The sequence below is a fragment of the Coenobita brevimanus genome, chromosome 85, assembly GCF_032717465.1.
Source record: "Coenobita brevimanus isolate Jiangsu-jjx chromosome 85, ASM3271746v2, whole genome shotgun sequence".
NCBI lineage: Eukaryota > Metazoa > Arthropoda > Malacostraca > Decapoda > Coenobitidae > Coenobita > Coenobita brevimanus.
Window position 1 is genome coordinate 11,265,795 of NC_137038.1, and position 18,289 is coordinate 11,284,083.

The 18,289-nt window shown below is 40.7% G+C and overlaps 1 protein-coding gene and 1 pseudogene across 2 annotated transcripts in view; both read left to right on the forward strand.

Annotated features, from left to right (window-relative positions):
* The window catches only part of Papss (3'-phosphoadenosine 5'-phosphosulfate synthase), a 77,016-nt gene that overhangs the window by 49,245 nt on the left and 9,482 nt on the right, over positions 1 to 18,289 (forward strand). For both annotated transcript variants that reach the window (XM_080280594.1, XM_080280595.1), the window contains exons 4-9: positions 489 to 627; positions 1,632 to 1,750; positions 4,860 to 5,057; positions 6,033 to 6,234; positions 14,980 to 15,073; positions 16,014 to 16,149. In XM_080280594.1, coding sequence (XP_080136720.1) covers positions 489 to 627; positions 1,632 to 1,750; positions 4,860 to 5,057; positions 6,033 to 6,234; positions 14,980 to 15,073; positions 16,014 to 16,149 — 888 coding nt within the window. The remainder of the gene's footprint in view (positions 1 to 488; positions 628 to 1,631; positions 1,751 to 4,859; positions 5,058 to 6,032; positions 6,235 to 14,979; positions 15,074 to 16,013; positions 16,150 to 18,289) is intronic.
* LOC145410525 (5S ribosomal RNA) lies at positions 17,467 to 17,580 on the forward strand (annotated as a pseudogene).

Genomic DNA, 18,289 nt, shown 5'->3' on the forward strand with positions numbered 1-18,289 from the left:
GAGGCCTCTACACCTCAAAGAGAGTAATGTACAGTATTATGGAATTGGCTTTTTAATGAAGTGGGGAGATTGAATGGAGGAGTACATGAGGGAAGTGAGCTTGTATCGTTGAAAGTAGCTCACATAATGCCACTCAGGGATGAGTGAGGCTGGTCACTCTCATCTTAAATGTCAAGACCAACTTGCCTAGCCCTGGGCCCCTGTGCTTCTCATGGGGCACAATAGGATTGGGTGATGGATGGATAGAAGTAATAATGACTGATGAGAGAGAGGCTTGAAGGATTTTGCTACCCCCTTCCTGGATGGATCAGTATATCAATACAGAATTTATGATATTGAGGTAGCTAGTATGGATAGTCCAATATATCTGAGATGTCTACTGAATTTAAAATTTTATCAGCATTATATTTTTATTTCTCTCATTGTATGTTATCCAGTTTTTGACACCTACTGCACAAATCCTCTTATGTCTTACCATGGCGCCACAGGACCGAGACCAGGCCAAGAAGCTCCATGTTGACTCTGGCCTGCCATTCTTTGAGGTGTTTGTGGACACTCCCTTGGAGATCTGTGAGCAGAGAGATGTCAAGGGACTTTACAAAAAGGCTCGTGCTGGCATGATCAAAGGTTAGTTCTTCCAAATTTCTGTACTCGAATTCTCATTAACTTGGCTAAAATTGTCATCTCTCCATCTTGAACTCTGAGCTATAACAGGAGATTAACACTAGCTTGTGGTGCTGGTCTTTCAATAGTGTTATGGAAAGAATGTAGAGCCTTAGTATTGTCTTATTTTGCAACTGAGCTTATGGAATTATTCTACAGTAGGATAGAAGTTTCTGCCACATGAGAGTGGATAAACTATAGCAGCATTTACCTTTACTCCATTTTGTTATATCTTGTGTTTTTTATTCAGTCTTTACATACTGTATTATTATAACCCCTTCAAATTGTGAATGTCATTCATCTTTTCTAATGAGACAAGGTTATTCGGTAGAAGACTCTTACCACTTAGGAGGTATTGAACAGTTTCCATTGACTCCCTTCAGCTTAAGGACATTGTTGTCATTGTATTCTGGTTAACATAGGTTATTTTATTCAGCTTTGAAGAGACCCCTGTGGTTGAAGGGGTCATAGTCCATACAGTATTTAGAAGACATAGAGACCAACATTTTTTAATTTCCTTTGACACTGGTTTGAATGTGATATCTGAAATATTACTGCAACTGCTGTTCTGTACAGTAGCTGGCAGTCACAGCAGTTTACTCAAGTTACTGGAAATGGTGTTTTACATAATGACATAGGTACAGAGAAATGTCACCAAGCAAAGTAATCATTTCTGCTCCCCACCAGTGTTCACCAGTATTAACTCTCAGTATGAGAAGCCTGAAACAGCTTTGTAAGTGTTCTGTACAGATAGTAATAATAAAGGAATATCACAGACTAAGTTGATAGTTGTCACAAATATGAGTAACAGCTCTCCTTCTGACAAGTTGAGCCAGGCATCATCAGAAGTCATATATTGAAGACATTTCTTTTGTCCATGAGGTTATGAAGTACATTGTGATGGATTGATCAGTAGTAATAATAGATTAATGTCACCAGCCAGTGAAACCACTTCTTCTCTCCACCAGGCTTCACAGGTATTGACTCCCAGTATGAGAAACCTGAAACTCCAGACCTTGTGATAAAGACAGCCCAGTGCTCTGTGGACGAGTGTGTTCACCAGGTGCTGGAGATCCTCGAAGAGTGGGTCAGTACCTTCTTCCATTGTTGTCATTTTCCACTACTGTAACTTTTTATAAACTTTGTTATTGCAGTAAACCCTCATCTTTTGCAGGGGTTACGTTGCATGGTCACCCATGCAATGAATTTCCACTAAACAATGAAGCCCTTAAAAGGGGGTCCCCTTACTAAGAAATAAATATACAGTATAATTGCCTAATAACCCTTTGTAGTGCTCCAGAGCTTCATCATACATTAGGATCTGCTTGTTTAAAGATTATATTAAAGATGATTTTCTTAAGTTCTGTTAAATTAACACAAAATATAACTGAAGCTAATGTACTTTATGGTGATTTATCATGACTCACCCATGAAAGAATAGAATTGGTAAAGTCAAGTACTGTGAAAGAGAAGGGCATGCTTCACCTTTTCTTGCTCTTATGCTTTCTCACTAGTGTCAGTCTTTGTAAACTTTGTCAAAACCGTCTTTTGTTCTCATGCTTTCTTACGATTGTAACTCTTTTTAAGCTTTGTCAGTACAGTACCATCTCTCGCTCTCATGCTCTCTCACTAGTGTAAGTCGTTGAAAGTTTTGTATCAATATTGTTCACTCAGTTCATTGAGCCTGTGAACATCTCTTTCATTTTATTCTTGCCATCTTATTGAACTGTGTAAGCTTTTTGTCAGCATTCCCCTGTGAACCTACTGAGCCGTGGATTGTCTTTTTCATTTTATTCATGCCATCATACTGGAGCACATTGTACTCTATCATCATCATCATCATTATCATCATTCTCCACTTATCCCATTGAGCCTGGAGTTATCATTTTCATACTGTTCTTGCCATCGTTCCATAACTCTTTGTAAGCATTGTATCAACGTTCCGCCAAACCATCAACCCAGGAACATCTGTTTTCATTTTTCCATATTCTTGCCATCTCTTAAAAACTGTATTCAGCTTAGGATAGACAATTTGAGTTGGAAGAGTTACCGGTAATTATGGGATTAATAATTTAAGCCCCTTCCAGATGAGTGGAGTGGAATTGTCTGAAAGCAGTAAGAATAAGCTAAAGAGAACATCACCCAGAATCAAAGAATTAAACATGCAAATGGGGGAGGCAGTGGCAGAATCAGTAGAGAGACGGTCTGCAGTCCTAATGAACCCAGGATCGAATACCAGCTGGGGCAGGGAGCAGTTTAAGGATTTGAATTTCATAAAGAGCAGACTTTTCTGAGCTACCAGATGACCCACCAGCGTGTCATAAAAGTGCCCCCTCTAATACCAGTACACCAGTCCTGTATGAGACAGCCCTAGCATGTATTCAGTATGGATCGTTTCGTTTCGTTTTTTTTTAAAGGCTCCAACATGCTTGCATGTGTTGGCCTTGGTCACCTAATGGCGGCTCTCCACGCTGCACGATCCATTGCAGCCTCCCTGTTCAGTCCCTTAACCCTAAGGTCACACTTAATGACCTCGTCCCATGTCTTTCTCGGTCTACCCCTCATAACCCCACCCCCAATATTAACACTTCTCACCTCCTCACCCAATTATCATCCCCCATCCTCTCCACATGTCCAAAACACCTCAATCTACCTCTCCTCATCACAACACCAATACACTCCAGTCTCATCCTACCTCTCAACTCTTCCATTGTAAACCCAGCCCCTCCAGGCCTTGGACGCAGGGACGCACTGCACATCCACCTAATCATTGTAATTTCTGTACGTCTGAGCCAGCGAATGTCTTCCTCCTTCACTGCCCCGGTCTCACTGCCATACAGCATTACACTCCTAACACATGCTGCATACAAAGACCCCTTAGCACGTAGGGAGAGCCCTCTCAGTGTCAGGAGAGGCAAGAGCTCCCTGAACTTCTTTCAACCATTTCTCACCCTAGCCACAGAGCTAGCTCCAGCCCCACCTCCAGCACACAACATGTCTCCTAAATAACAAAACTCTTCTACACACTCAAGAGATTCACCAGCAAGTTCAATCCTTTCACGTCTGACGATCTTCACCAGCTCACCCCGGCACGCCGTACACATAAAATCAGCATTATCCCACAGTCTACCTCTGATACCACTACATCTCTTATGCACCCATTTATCACACACACTGCACAAGATGGAATTACTTCCCACGCCCTTGTGGCAAACTGCACATGGCCACTCTCCCTCGTCTTTGACAGTACCGCCACCAACCCTAGATATCATCACTTTTGTTTTATCTGCATTTACCCTTAAACCCTTTTGCCCCATACCATCTCTCCACTTCCTAAACCTTTCCTCCGCCTCCCTTTCATTCTCTGCAATCAACACCAAATCATCAGCATACAACAACTCCCACGGGAGTCCATTTCTAAAGTCACGTGAAAGGGCTTCAAGTACCATGATAAACAACATGGGACTCAAGACTGACCCCTGATGCACACCAACATTCACGGAAAACTCATCACTCAAATCTCCATTCACTCTCACCTGGGTGTGAGCACCCACATACATGACCATAACCACCCTAACCAGCCACTCCTCCAAGCCAAGCTTTCTCATTGCCCACTTCACCACCTCTCTAGGGACTCTGTCAAAGGCCTTTTCCAAATCAACAAAAACAAAATGAAGTGGTGACATCTGGAGTTGTAGGAGGACTACTGGGCCCAAGTAGGACTACTGGGACTTGGGATAGACCCTGAAGCCTATGCCAAGAGTTGGACATGTAAAAAAAAAAAAAAAAGACACATGGAGAAATTTTGTAGTAAGAAAGAGTTCCGAGAGAGCCTCTGAAGGAGTTAGAAATAGTGCTATAGGTAAGAAGCATTTATCCTTTGCTGGAGTGGGCAGACTTGGGTGTTTTATTTAGACTACAACCAGGTAGCTTTATTTAGGTGAGGGAAAATTTTGACAGCCAGAAGATATTGCACATTGTCTTGCCTTATCCCTTTATCCTTCAGAGCCATGGACTCTTATACATATTTCATGATGGCTAACAGCAGATTATTTTATTTAGTGGAAGTAGAATTCTGTCATCAAAGGGTTACAGAGTATAGCTTGAAATGTTGTAAGTAGGATGTTGCATATTGTCAGGTACTGTAATCCCTCATCTCACCAGGAAATGTTATATATCCTCTCTTGCCTTCTCAGGAAATCATCCCGAAGTCAGTGAACGAGACTGTAAAAGAACTGTTTGTGAGTGATAATAAACTTGAGAGTGCGAAAGCTGAGGCAGAGTCGTTGCCAAGTGTGAACATCACACAGCTGGACCTGCAATGGCTCCAGGTGCTGTCTGAGGGATGGGCATCACCTCTTAGTGGTTTCATGAGAGAGCGAGACTACTTACAGGTAACTTTTCTCTTTCCATGTTTCTGGATTCCACCGTATATTATCTTTAGGTTTGTAAGAGGGTCAGGTGTTGGAAAGGGACACTTTCACAAGATATCACAGACCTGGTTGTACAAATGTCCCAGAGCTCTCTCCCTATCCCCAGAAAGAGGAAGATAGACTGCAGGAGCAAGGTAGCTTCAGGCTGCAGTCCATTAGGTTCACATCCAGTTGAGTTTGAGACTATAACAAAAACAGTAACAACAGCATGAGAATAACAGTGACTTCAGGTCAGATCTTTAATAAGTCCACATTGTATCAGGTTAACAGTAACTTAAAGAAAATTGCTTGTTAAGCTTCAGTTGCTGCTTATAAAGTTACCCCCAATTTACAGTAGCAGGTGTGTGGAAGTAGTGTTATTTCAAAATATGTCCCTGACTTTTGATGAAGATGAGAAAGAGAGTAAAATTGTGTGGCTACCCACCCCATTTACAAATGGGAGATAAGGTCAGGATTATGATGATGAATATGGCATCTAGGTTCTTCATCAGTCTTTGCCATTTTGCACCATTGTTCCAAAGTACTAATGTCACCTAGCCCCTTAAACATTGAAGGTGTAATATGAAGGTGGCTGTTACTATTTTTCCATTATTCTACTCAGTTCTTCATGTAGTTCATTGAAGGTGGTGTAGCATCATCATTTGTTCTGCATTGTTATGGTAACCTTGACTGAGGAGCCCTCCACATCATATGGGATTGGCTGTTACAGTTTATAGTCTAATAAAGTTTTTTTCTTGCACTGTTTTGTTATTTTTTACCATTGTTTCACAGTACCAGCACTTTGGGTGCCTGATGGACTCTGGCATGCATTTGTCATTAAGTTACAGTACTGTTGTAAACATTCAACAACTGTGCCAACAATTCAAGTACATAATTAACCCCACAATGGCTTTAACCATGTTGTACTGTTACGTTACTGTTTCAACCATTCTGCAGTCCCAGCACTTTGGATGCCTTATGGACTGTGGTGTGTCAAACCAATCCATCCCCATTGTACTGCCATTGACAACGGAGGACAAGGAGCGGCTGGAATCATGCTCAGCCTTCACCTTACGTTACCAGGGCAGACCTGTGGCCATACTTAGGAAGCCGGAGTTCTTTGAACACCGCAAGGAGGAGCGATGTGCCAGGCAGTTTGGTGAGTCTTGGAGGCAATTGTTTGTAGGCCCTGGGAGTCTGCTGACAGCGGTGAAAAATAAGGGGATGGTGAAGGTGATTGCATATGTATGTACAGTATGTATGCATTTACAGTATTGTAATAACTGGCTCTTACAAGCCTGCTATGAATGGGCAGCTCTACTAAACAGGTTCAAGATGTGTTTATCAAATAATTAAGAAAAGGATCATAAAGCAGAGACTGAGTTTGGATTATAAGGTATCTTGGCTTGCTGGAGAGACAAGTATAGATGCTGAGTTGGGGTGAGCTTAAGAAATGGAATGTTCACTTAGTTTGGATATTGACAAAACAGTTGGGATGACTAGATAACTGGTGGTCATATCCTTCTAGACTTAAAAGACTCTCTGGCCTTTCCTCCTTACCACTTTATTTTGACATTTGGCTTGTTGATATTCTTTTGCATATTTGGGTGCAGGAGAGGGACATCTTCCTGTAGGGGCACTGATATAACCATGCAGCTCTGTTGCCTACTTATACAAACATCCTTTGCTTCCCTCCCTGTCCCTGAAAAGGAAGATGGTGGCCTACAGCCAGAAATCAACCAGGTTCATATTCAGATGAGTCTGGGGCCAAAACAACAACAGCATATTTTTATTTGTGCAGAATGTGTCAGTATTGGATAGATTTGGATAGCATACAAGACAGATTTGATTTGCATGCAAGAGTTGTAATATGCAGTGCAAATTGCTAGGAAGAGATGCCAGAAAATCTCTTTAAGTTTGCAAGAATAAGTCATGAGTGTGAGATACATAACTTGCTTTAAATAGGAAAATATAAGCACCAGCATTGTACGTTAAAGCTTCATAGGTAATAGTAGTTACTATGTACTGTATTTCCATGGTACCAGTAATGTTGTGTTATGTAAAGTAGGCCTAAAACAGACTATAGTATTTTGAAGCCAAGAATGATACTGCTTTCCCTCTCACAGGTGATTGATGTGCCTTAAGAATCACTGGGGGACTTATGTAAGGCTTATTACACCAACACCCTCTTGAAGAATATCAACAGATCATACTGTTTGCCCAAAGAAAATAACTTGGTGTTTTGAATCACAGGCAAAAGTTGAGAATGTGAATGCATCTGTGCCTTACTGTAATATAAAATAGTACTGATGGAAACAATAATCAGTACCTCCTGCGAGCAAACAGAGCCATGGGTCAGGAATAACTGTCACCTCTATCATCCAGTCATTGATGTGCTGCCTACATCTTTGTTCACCTTTATGTCTGCGTCTGACTTCCTCTCATCGTATTTCTCCCATCCTTCCTGTCACTTTATGTTTCTGTACTCTTCTTTCCACTTCAGGTGCCTCTATGCTGAGTGACAAGCCTAATACAATCAGCCTGCATGCAGTATATCACGGGTTTGTTAGTCATGGTTTTCTAATTCACAGTACTTTTCCAGCCAAACTGTGATTGTTTTATACATTGCGGTAACCAATACTGTATAACCAATTTGACAGCTGTGGTTGCTGTTCCAAGTGACTCATTTGGGGGGAGTTTCCCGGGTCGCGGCTTCATGTACGTTAGTCGCGACCGGAAGCCAATCATATTCAAGCATGACACGCTAGTCACAGCATTTCCTACCTATGCCTAGCAGCAAGCGGATTCATTGGTCCATCCTGTTGTTCCCCATACTATCACACTCGCCTCGTGCTGAGAGGCTATAGTGTGCCTCAAGCCTCGAAACCCCTCTTCCTTCCCCTTCCACTTAACCCCTTAACCGCGGGGCATCACTTTTGTGACGCTTGGGAGCAAGGGATCATACCACGGGGCGTCGCTTTTGTGATTCTGTGTTATTTTGAATTCACCCGGGCTTCAAAGTGGGGGCTTGTATCATCTATCAGTACTGCCAATGTCCAACACTAGTCAGCACTCCTAATCTCATCTGTACTCCCATCCATTGTTGACAATTTAGCCATTTCTCCACGTTCTTGACTCCCCTCCCTACCCCCCCCTCCATTACCCTATCCTCTCGCCTGCCCGGCTGTGCTACGCTAAGTAAATCTTCCCTGGAATTTTTCACTGATTTCATCCATGGAAATAAGCCCTATGCCCTATTCTTATACCAAACAATATATACAAGAAAGAAATAAGGTAAGTGAGAGTGCCATACACCTGGAATTGGCTAATTATCACCTGACAACACCTCACGTGCACTCGTTCGCTAATTTTCGCTGTTTATTTCCCCTTGAAATATGCCGTATAATCTATTTTCGTAATAAATATACATATAAGGAGGGAAGGGAGAAGCCTAAGTGATATTGACTGTCACCTAGAACTACCTAATTTTTAATGTATTGTCTAGATTTCCTGCCAATCATTTCAGTGCTATACATAGCTGTTTCAAGAGCTAACGTTGGTAGTACTGAATATCCCTAGGTAGGCCTCCACCCCGGCCCTCCCTTATCAGTTCACTCTCATCTTCCGAAGTGGAGGTACGTCTGTTTCCTCTTGCTGACTTCACGGACTTTTCACCCCCATGCAAAGGGCCCAGTGACCTTTACCCCCTACTAAACCTCGTGTGGAAAGAGGTAAAGGGCTGACAATTGATAAAAGAGTGACTACGATCTTTCTATTGAGTAAAACAGTGCAAGTGGAATTGTAAATAATGTGTAAACAGCAAGTGAAAGTAATGAATGTAAATATATGTGAACAGTGGAAAATAGTTTTATAAGTTACTTCAAGTGACAGTGCATAACACAGTGTAAATAAAATAGAAATGTAAATAACGTAAATAAAATAGAGAACGTAAATAGAAATGTAAATGAGTAGTAGTATAAGAATACGAGTATATACCCTAGGAGTAATGAAAGTGAAAGTTTCACTCTAGCATGTCTGAATACTATGATTTATGAGAGTGAAGATGAAAGTGACATTCACTCTCAATGCTAGTATACAGGACGAGAAAGTGAATGCTACGTATTTTACTGAAAGAAATTGAATCCCTACAGTGACAATAAACTAATACTACTGAAGTAAACTTATGGATAATGACTGTAGATATATATAAGTGTTATATAGTAATAGAAATATAAAGTGTGAGGGGTTTTATGAATAATAAATGACAGAGTACCAAGAGCGAACTAGCGCAAGTGCGACGGTCAGACGCACTCATAATTTTCATTACTTTCACAGTGGTTTTTTTTTTGGAGTATGGATCCCAAACTACTTGAAAATCATAGAGTAGTGTTTATAGTGTTAATATCTGGCTGTGGTAATCATATTACGGGTTGTCGGGAAGTGTAAAGTGGAGACTTTGTTACCCAACTTCAGAGGTCTCCACAAGTCCTACGGTAACTGACGAAGGCTCAACAAACATTCCAGGAGAAAGCTGAAGGTATGTGCCATAAGCATATGTAATTTTAATATTCTAGGACTAATAACTGATTTTTGGCAAATATTTTTTGAGAGTCTGTCGGAGCCCGAATAACCCCGCGGCACATGCAAAACATTGGTAAACATACCCGCGGTGTAGGGGTTAAGCATCGCCATCAGTCAGCGTCAGGCAAGAACCTCACAATATTGTTAATTCCCATTAAATACATACATTGCATACTGTTTTGAAAGGATAAAAAAATCCACACTGGCAGACGAAAAAAGATGTATCGCAAACAGTTTCAGCGACAGCTGTCGCCCTCTTCAGTGGATCTACAGACCAAGAGTGGTACATACGAATACTGAGAAGGTGCTGCTTAAATGCAGGATGAGGACACGTTTTCCCAACCACACCTGATGTGACCTGACCAGACTCTCCCTCTACTCTGTCCATGACCTGAGTGAGGGATTACAAGGGGTGGCAAGGACCTTGCCACAAATCCTCTCATCACTGGATTTAATTTATACATTCCTTCACTGTGGTTAAATTATTATATCTCTCTATACATACAGCTCCCACTATCCTACGTCTCTTATACTTATTACATTTGTACAATATTTGGCTAGAAATTCAGTCGATTCTATGATCGTTTTCTAATGAGTGAACGTACACTGTGTTATTTATGTTGCCCATCCTACAAGCATACTTGTGTTCCCTAATGCGAGTGTCCAAATCCCTTCCAGTTTCACCAATATAAACCAAATCACAGTCTCTACATGGAATTTTATAAACCCCTGCAGTTTCGTTACTAATGGGTTTATTCTTTAATAGCATTGATCTTGAGGTGGAAGCATATCTAAATGCAATGTTTACATCCAATTCATGACTCACAGGCTTCACCAAACTAAGATTTGACACATATGGAGCTGTGATGTATAGCTTATTTTGTTGACTTTGTGATGTTGGTCTTGGTACAAAAAAGGCTTTTCTGGCTTTATAATACACTTGCCTTATAAACCAACTGGGATATTTTACATCTAAAAATATTTTCCATATCTTAGCGTTTTCAGTATCAAGATGTTGGGGACTACTAATGCTGAGTGCTCTAAGGAGCATAGAAGAAATAACTGACTTTTAGTGGAACTGTGGTGGTATGATTAATAATGTATATACAAATTGCACTGGGTTGGTTTCCTGCATACAGAAAAGCTAAGTGTCCCAAGTTGATTGGCTGTCGCCGAAACTGTTTGGAATACATCTTTTTTCGTCTGCCAGTGTGGGTTTTTATATCCTATTTTATGGTCACAATAGTGTGACTCTTCAGCCGTTTTGAAAGGATGTTAGTGTTCGCTGGTGACTAGTCAGTTGTAAGTACCGTACTGTATGGTGGTAGGAAGCAATTTCACTGAGAGTTTAGATTCATAAGTAATTTTCCCCATAAGCTATGTTATTTGTAATTCATGGAACTTCTAGGTCACATTAGGTATTAAAACTAAATTAAATCCCGAATTACCTGAAGTGACTGTAGTTTCTTGTAACCCAGGAAGCCGTGTACTGTACAGTACCAGGCAATAACCATATAGCCAAATAATGGAGTGATGTGGAGCCTGCCATGGTGACCCTATTAACTGGGTGGAGACATAAATGTGGTGTCCATTTGGGAACCAAACCTCCACACTCTTCCCTGTGCCATGCCATGGCAAGAGTGTATACAAGTGAACATCAGTTCACTGAATGGGACGGCCCTGGAAGTGCAATTGCATGCCATCAGGTGATAGGTCTGCTCGGTTAGACACACCAGTGTTATTTAACAACAACAACAACAACCTTCCACTGTCTTCCCCATCATCTCACTGTGCACTCATCCACACTTCTGCCCTCTGTTGTTGTTTGTTTCATCACAGAATAAATGAGATGTTCACTGGTCGATGAGTGTTGGTGAGGGATGCCTTTGCAGTGGCACTGATGTGTCTGGTCAGTTTTGCCGCCTGCTTATACAAAAATCCCTCAACTCTCTCCCTTTCCCCCCAAAAGGAGGATAATGGACTTCAGAAAAAAGGCAGCTTCAGCCTGCAGTCCACCAGGTTCACAACCAGATGTGCCTGAGGTCACAACTGTTGTGGGTATTACTACTATTGGCCCATGACTGTTTACTGGGAGATACCGGTTAATGTGTTTGTGTGTAGCTTCCAAAAGGTAAAAGCCATTTTTACCTTTTTTAAGCATCTGTCAGTATTTCTGGATAGGATTTGCTGAATAGTGAATAATGTGTAAATAATAATCATGCAGTGCAACGTGACTAACTTCATGTCCATGTCGTGGAAGTGGATGGCTTCTTGGTTTCTCCACTACCCAGTGTGGCTGGGATAAATTTTATGTTGACAAGGTTGTTTGTATAGCTCTCTCAGTTCAGTGACCTTTTTTTTTTTTTTTTTTTTTTTTTTTTTTTTTTTTTAGTCTGTTGTAACTACATCCAAATTATTTTGTTCAGCTTAGGAAAGATCTCTTATATTGAAGGTGTTACACTGTTGAAGATAATTATTTACCCTTGTATAAACAGAGTCCCCCCCTCCACAAAAAAATGTGTAAATAGAAGTTTCCCTTTGCAAACAAATAAATAGTATTGTTGCACCAGGAATCATATATAAAAGAGATCATCATACTGATGGGGTTATAATGAGTGATCTGATAAGCTGATGGTGCATTGAACAGTCAGCCTTTACCAAACTCAGATATGTTGTATCTGCCATGTGCTAGGTACAGTTGAGTTCAGAAGTTTGTTGTTCAGTTTATTCCAGAGGGAATGCTGAAGTAACATTATAATCTGACCATTTATATTTCATTCTGGCTACTTCCATATGTTTTTGTTATTAAGTTTAGAGGAGACCCTTCAAATTAGGGGGTTTGATGTAGCTTTCACCGACTACAGGACTTCATGATCAAATGTCCCATAAGATGAATTAAATAGTCTGGAGGTAGCATTAATCAGTATAATACTGTACATCAATGGATTCAAGAGATTAAGGGGATAGTAGATGAGGCTTGGAAAGAATAGAATTGCCTAGGAAATATTAGGAATATGTAGGAGATTGTGGAAAGAATTGTTGTATGACCAGAAGCATACTCACATCGTAGTGGAAGGTCCAGATTTGATTCCCAGGCAGACCACAAGGCCATTAGACAGGGTCTCCTTTGTCCCAGTGTATTCCTACCTAGAACTAAAATAGGAACCATAGTGTAAATTGACTAGGTGACATATATTCTGGGGAAAGAAACTACAGACTCCTTTCACACACACAAACAAGCATATGACACCAACATTCTTACATGCACACCGCCTCCTCCCTACACACCCCTTTTCAACGTTACATATGCCTTCATGAGAAAGTTTCTTGGCTGTTACCCTCCATAATGGAGAGGTCTAGTCCTACAGTGAACTACAGACTGCAGAAGAGTGCACACTTTTCATCTTCATAATGTCCAAATTAATAATGTAGGTATTGAGACAGCAGTGCGACCTTAGCTTGAACCCTTTATGCAACAGTTAGGTAGCTACAACCACAAATAGTTAAATGCTGGTCTTTTATCATAGCTCTTGGACAGTGTTGTATTGTGGTGACATATTCTGTAACTTATTGCCATCAGTTTAATTAATTTTCATTTTCTGATTCCAACCTGCACTGCAACGGTTTTCTGTAATCTAAATCCACACTTGGTGATCATTTATTTAATAATGGCTGGCTGTGTATTTTTATATGGTTTGGTACAACAGATATTATAATTTTTCTTAGCTGCTGGTGAGTAGTTATTTTGCCCCTGAAGTTACACTTTGAAGTGCATACTGTTCTGCTTATATAATATAGTACAGCTCAGAAGTCATCCACTGCAGCTGCATTTATAATACCTTCAGATATGCATGCACTTGTTGCTTGCGTGTTCACATGTACATTCCCTTCTGTGGTTGCACAAGGTAAACTAACTTTACATAACTACTTGCTGGTATAAAGCACTTTGATATGATAAGGACATTGGTCTGAAAGGAAATGTTCACACAGTGTTGGCAAAGTTTGCAGTAAAGAAACTGGACAGAGAACTTATTTGTTGCAATATGATCTTGTCTCATATTACTATCACTTTGAAAGAACCAGCAGGTAAAGTCATAATTAAGTAAAAACAGTCAGTTGGTCATAGTTATAGTACAGTTTAGTCTCCAATTTTTTCATACATCTCAGTGACTTTGGATCATATTTTTATGGGCATAGGAGGTCCTTACCAGTTTACTAGCTATACTAATGTTGAAAAGAGATGAACAACATGCAAGATAAAAATAAGAGGTACAGTACTGTACTATGTAAAATGCATCACTAAAGAAGAGCTGCTCAGGAGCTTGCTGAGGTCTTGAAATGTGGCTTATAGGGTATCCTGGGCACATATTTAGTCTGTGTAATGTTCTAAGAATACTGTTATTTGTTATTATTGCCCCAGAATTCCAGTTCCTTGTTGTTGTGGTTATAACTCCAGCTTATCCTACTTGAGTTATCCATTAAAACAGTATTTAACTAACAATCCCATATTTCTCAAAACTGTTCTAGTGTAGTCATGTACATTTAGGGGTAGAAGACCAGTTGATTTACCGCAGTGCCATTACATAACAGAAAAATATCCAGTCACATCTTGAGGTGAGGCCAATATCTATTACATGGTGATTTATGCCATAAATAGAATTCCTGACAAAGAACCTTCAGTCATTTTTCCTATCGGTTGTCTGGTTGTGTATTTTCCTCTTTATTTTAGCAATGCACGGATGATTTTATTCAACTTAGGATTGACTTTTTGAGCTGGAGGGATTAATACAGCTTTCAGTAACTCATTCACTAAGTGATATCCTTTCTAAGTTGAATAATATCATCTGGAGGCTGCTGGAATGTTTTAAAAATACAGCATGTGATTGAAGTGGTTAATGACCCCCTTCTCCTTGTATGCATCCTGAGTTGTATTAACATCTCCAGTACGGTAACATTTTCTTTTGTTTAAATTGATACAGCCTGATCATAGGAAGGACCTCTGATGGTGAAATAGTAAGCAACATCATCTTTTAATATGAGTATGTCAGTGCCTCTTTTTATATCATCTTTGCAGTCACCAAACAATTCGCTTATCTTTGGAAGGAACCCTCACAGTGAACCGGTTAAAGACAACTTCATTTAACACCAGTATATCAGTGCCCCTTTATATTACTCCTGCAACTACCAGCCGTTTCTTTTAATCTTGTGATGAAGAGGTGACCAACAGTCTCTTTTAACACTACTGTAAATTTTTAAAAATATTTTTACTTGCTACCCTCACACAATTTTAGTTTTCATATAACGAGAGCAACATACCCCACAGGGACAACGTGCAAGGATCACCCACACATCCAGATGATCAATGAGAGTGGGGACTGGCTGGTGGGTGGTGATATTGAGGCACTTGAGAGAATCAGGTTGGTTGCCACACTTGACAGTTGTTTAGGGCCTCAGATATGCAAATTAAATCAAGAAAATTTTTCTCTCATAATCAAGAGAAGTTTACTCTTTCAGCCTGGTGACATATTGCTGGTGTATTCTTATTATTTCCAGATGATTTTATTCACCTTTGGAGAAACTGCAAACTGGAGAAGTAAGATAATGTATGGCCTTCATTAACCACTTATGAGATTTTTTTCTTATTTGAATAAGATTTTTAGGTGGTACCAGTAATAAACAATATGAATAGGTCACTGGTTTGAGAAAGTTAAGGTAATTTTCCTTAGATAACTAAGATTCATTTGTTTGATTTTCCTCCAGTAACTTTTATTTTCAGAAACAAATATCATGTCATCACCAGGTCTTCTTTACTTTATGTGCCTTATAACTAGATTTACAGCAAAACCAAACCTACTTTCACCTAAGACTTGTGTTGTGTTTTTCTGTGTTTCCTTAATCAGTAAAGCCCAAAGGAGTTCATTTCTCCCCTTCTTAATTATAGGAGCTATGAGGATGCTTACAGTAAAAGTGTAAAGGGAGTATGTTGGCAGATCCCTACACCAGTGCAAGGAGGGAGGATTTGCAGCCCTTAATCTAATTCCTTTTAATTATCTGTGTCTGGCATGTGTGTGTGTAAAGTACATGTATAAAAAATAATGATAATAATAATATGTGTTGATAGCTAAGTTTGTGAGGCGGAGTCTGAATTCTGGAAATTAAATGGTTTGTAAATGATTGTGTGACTCATTTGACTGGATGTGTTGTTAATAGTTCCTCCACATTTGTACTGTCTTTTTCCTTGTGTCTGGATCCTACCTCACCTGCATATTTTTGTGAGAGTCATGATGATAATTAGCTGATTCATTTTATTGTCCTAGTCACAGAACACTACTTCCCTTATACTGCCATAAATTGCAGGTGGAATGATGGTTTGGATGAGTACCGGCTGACTCCCATGGAACTGCGTGCCAAGTTCCGTCAGATGGGAGCAGATGCTGTGTTTGCCTTTCAGCTGCGTAACCCTGTCCACAATGGTCATGCTCTTCTTATGCAGGTGGGTACTTATCAGTCTCAATTCACAGCTGCTGTATAACAACTGCACCAACAGTAGTAACAGCAGCAGTAACAGTTACAACCACAAAACAGAAAGAACAGCCATTAAAGAAACAGTAATACCAATTAGAACAAGATTATCATCATAAGCTATAGTCATTATTATTTTCTGTGTGTGTGTGTGTGTGTGTGTGTGTGTGTGTGTGTGTGTGTGTGTGTGTGTGTGTGTGTGTGTATTTACCTAGTTGTGATTTGGGGGAAAGTAGCTATGCTCGTACTGTCCTGTCTCCATAACTACTAATGTCCAGCTTGGTTTTGAAATTGTGAATATCCTTGGCATTTATCACCTCTTTATCCAGGTAATTCCATGCTTCAAATTCAGATCTGTCTCAATTGACTTTTCTGGTAGAGTGTTCACCTTTTTTGTTTGGTATCCCTGCAGCACAATTTTTGGCAGGGAGAGTCACGTGACCTGCAGTTCAGACATAGGCTGTGCGAGGTTGACCTCTGAGGCCATTTGAGGTCACTGATTGGAGGTTACTTAAGCTCACTGGTAATACAAGCTCAAATGACTGGACCCAGCAGCCCAGTTTTTGGCATGGAGACCCACATGCTTTCCAGTTCAGACGTAGACTGTGTGAGGTTGACCTTTGAGGTCATTTGAGGTCACTAGTTGGAGGTCATTTGAGGTCACCTGTAATGCATGCTTGAACAACTGGACCCACCAACCACCAACCCAGTTTTTGGCATGGAGACTCGCTGTGCCGTGAGTGGTAGCGCACTCCCATAACCTAGCGGGGCTTTATGATCCAGTACAGGGTCAAGCTCAGGGGAACACCATTTCTCCCCATTTGACCTCCATTTCAGATGTAGGCTATGTGAGGTTTGCCTCCAAGGTCATTTGATCCTACTGATCAGAGGTCATTTGAGGTTGCCTGTAGTACATGCTTGAATGACTGGACCTAGCAGCCCAATTTCTGTCATGGAGACTCATATGACCTCCAGCATGGACATAAGCTATGTGATGTTGACCTCCTAGGTCATTTGAGGTCACTGGTCGGAGGTCATTTGAAGTCGCCAGTTGGAGGTCATTTGAAGTCACCAGTAATATACGCTCAAACGATGGGACCCAGCAGCCCAATTTTTGGCATGGAGACTCACATGACCTCCAGTTCGGACGTAGGCTATGTGAAGTCGACCTCCAAGGTAATTTGAGGTCACTGATTGGAGGTCATTTGAGGTCACCGGTAATAGTAAACAAGGGCACACAAATACTGTGCACCAGTCTGTAAGAGCTGAAATAGAAAGCTTTTGGACCCCTTATAATCCTTTTGAGTACACCGCTTCCCGTCCGATCAGCGAAGTTAAGCAACGTTGGGTCTGGTTAGTACTTGGATGGGTGACCGCCTGGGAACACCAGATGCTGTTGGCATCCCTACATGTCAAGTGGGGTTGGTGGAGGATTAGTGCCCCTCCCTGTAAAACAATTAACTCTAAGCCCTTGACCACCCCGTTTGGGATACATGGCGTCTGGCAATGGATGGATGGATGGCTAATCCTTCTTTAGAAGCATAAGAGGTATGTGGTCTTTCTGGAGTAGAAAGAAAGATTGAGCTAGAACAAACAGGATTAGAGTGTTCACCTTTTTGCCCCGGCAATGCCAGGCACCTCTGCTAGTGCTTCAATAGTTCTGTAAGGGAAGCTGTATTTCTTGATGTCTCTCTTGCATGTGGTCCTTCTCAACTTTTTTCCATGACCCCTCATTTTTTTTCATCCCACAGAAACAGGTCCTCCGTATCACCCTAATGTCATCATCATCAATTTCATCCAAAATCTCGTGGGCTAAGGTGTGTGTGTGTTCTTACCTAATTGTTCTTACCTAATTGTATCTTTACAGGAATGAGTCAAGCTCGTACTGTCCCATGTCTTAAACCATATTTATCGTACTTATCCTTAAATTTGTGAATTGTTTTGGCACACACTATTTCATTCGGTAGTGCATTCCATTGATCAATTGCTCTGTTTGGGAAACTGAATTTCCTTACGTCTTTATCACCTTTCTTCTCATGCAGTTTTTTGCAGTGTCCTCTTGCTGATGCTTCTCCATATGTTAAGTAATCATTTATGTCTATTTTCTCCTT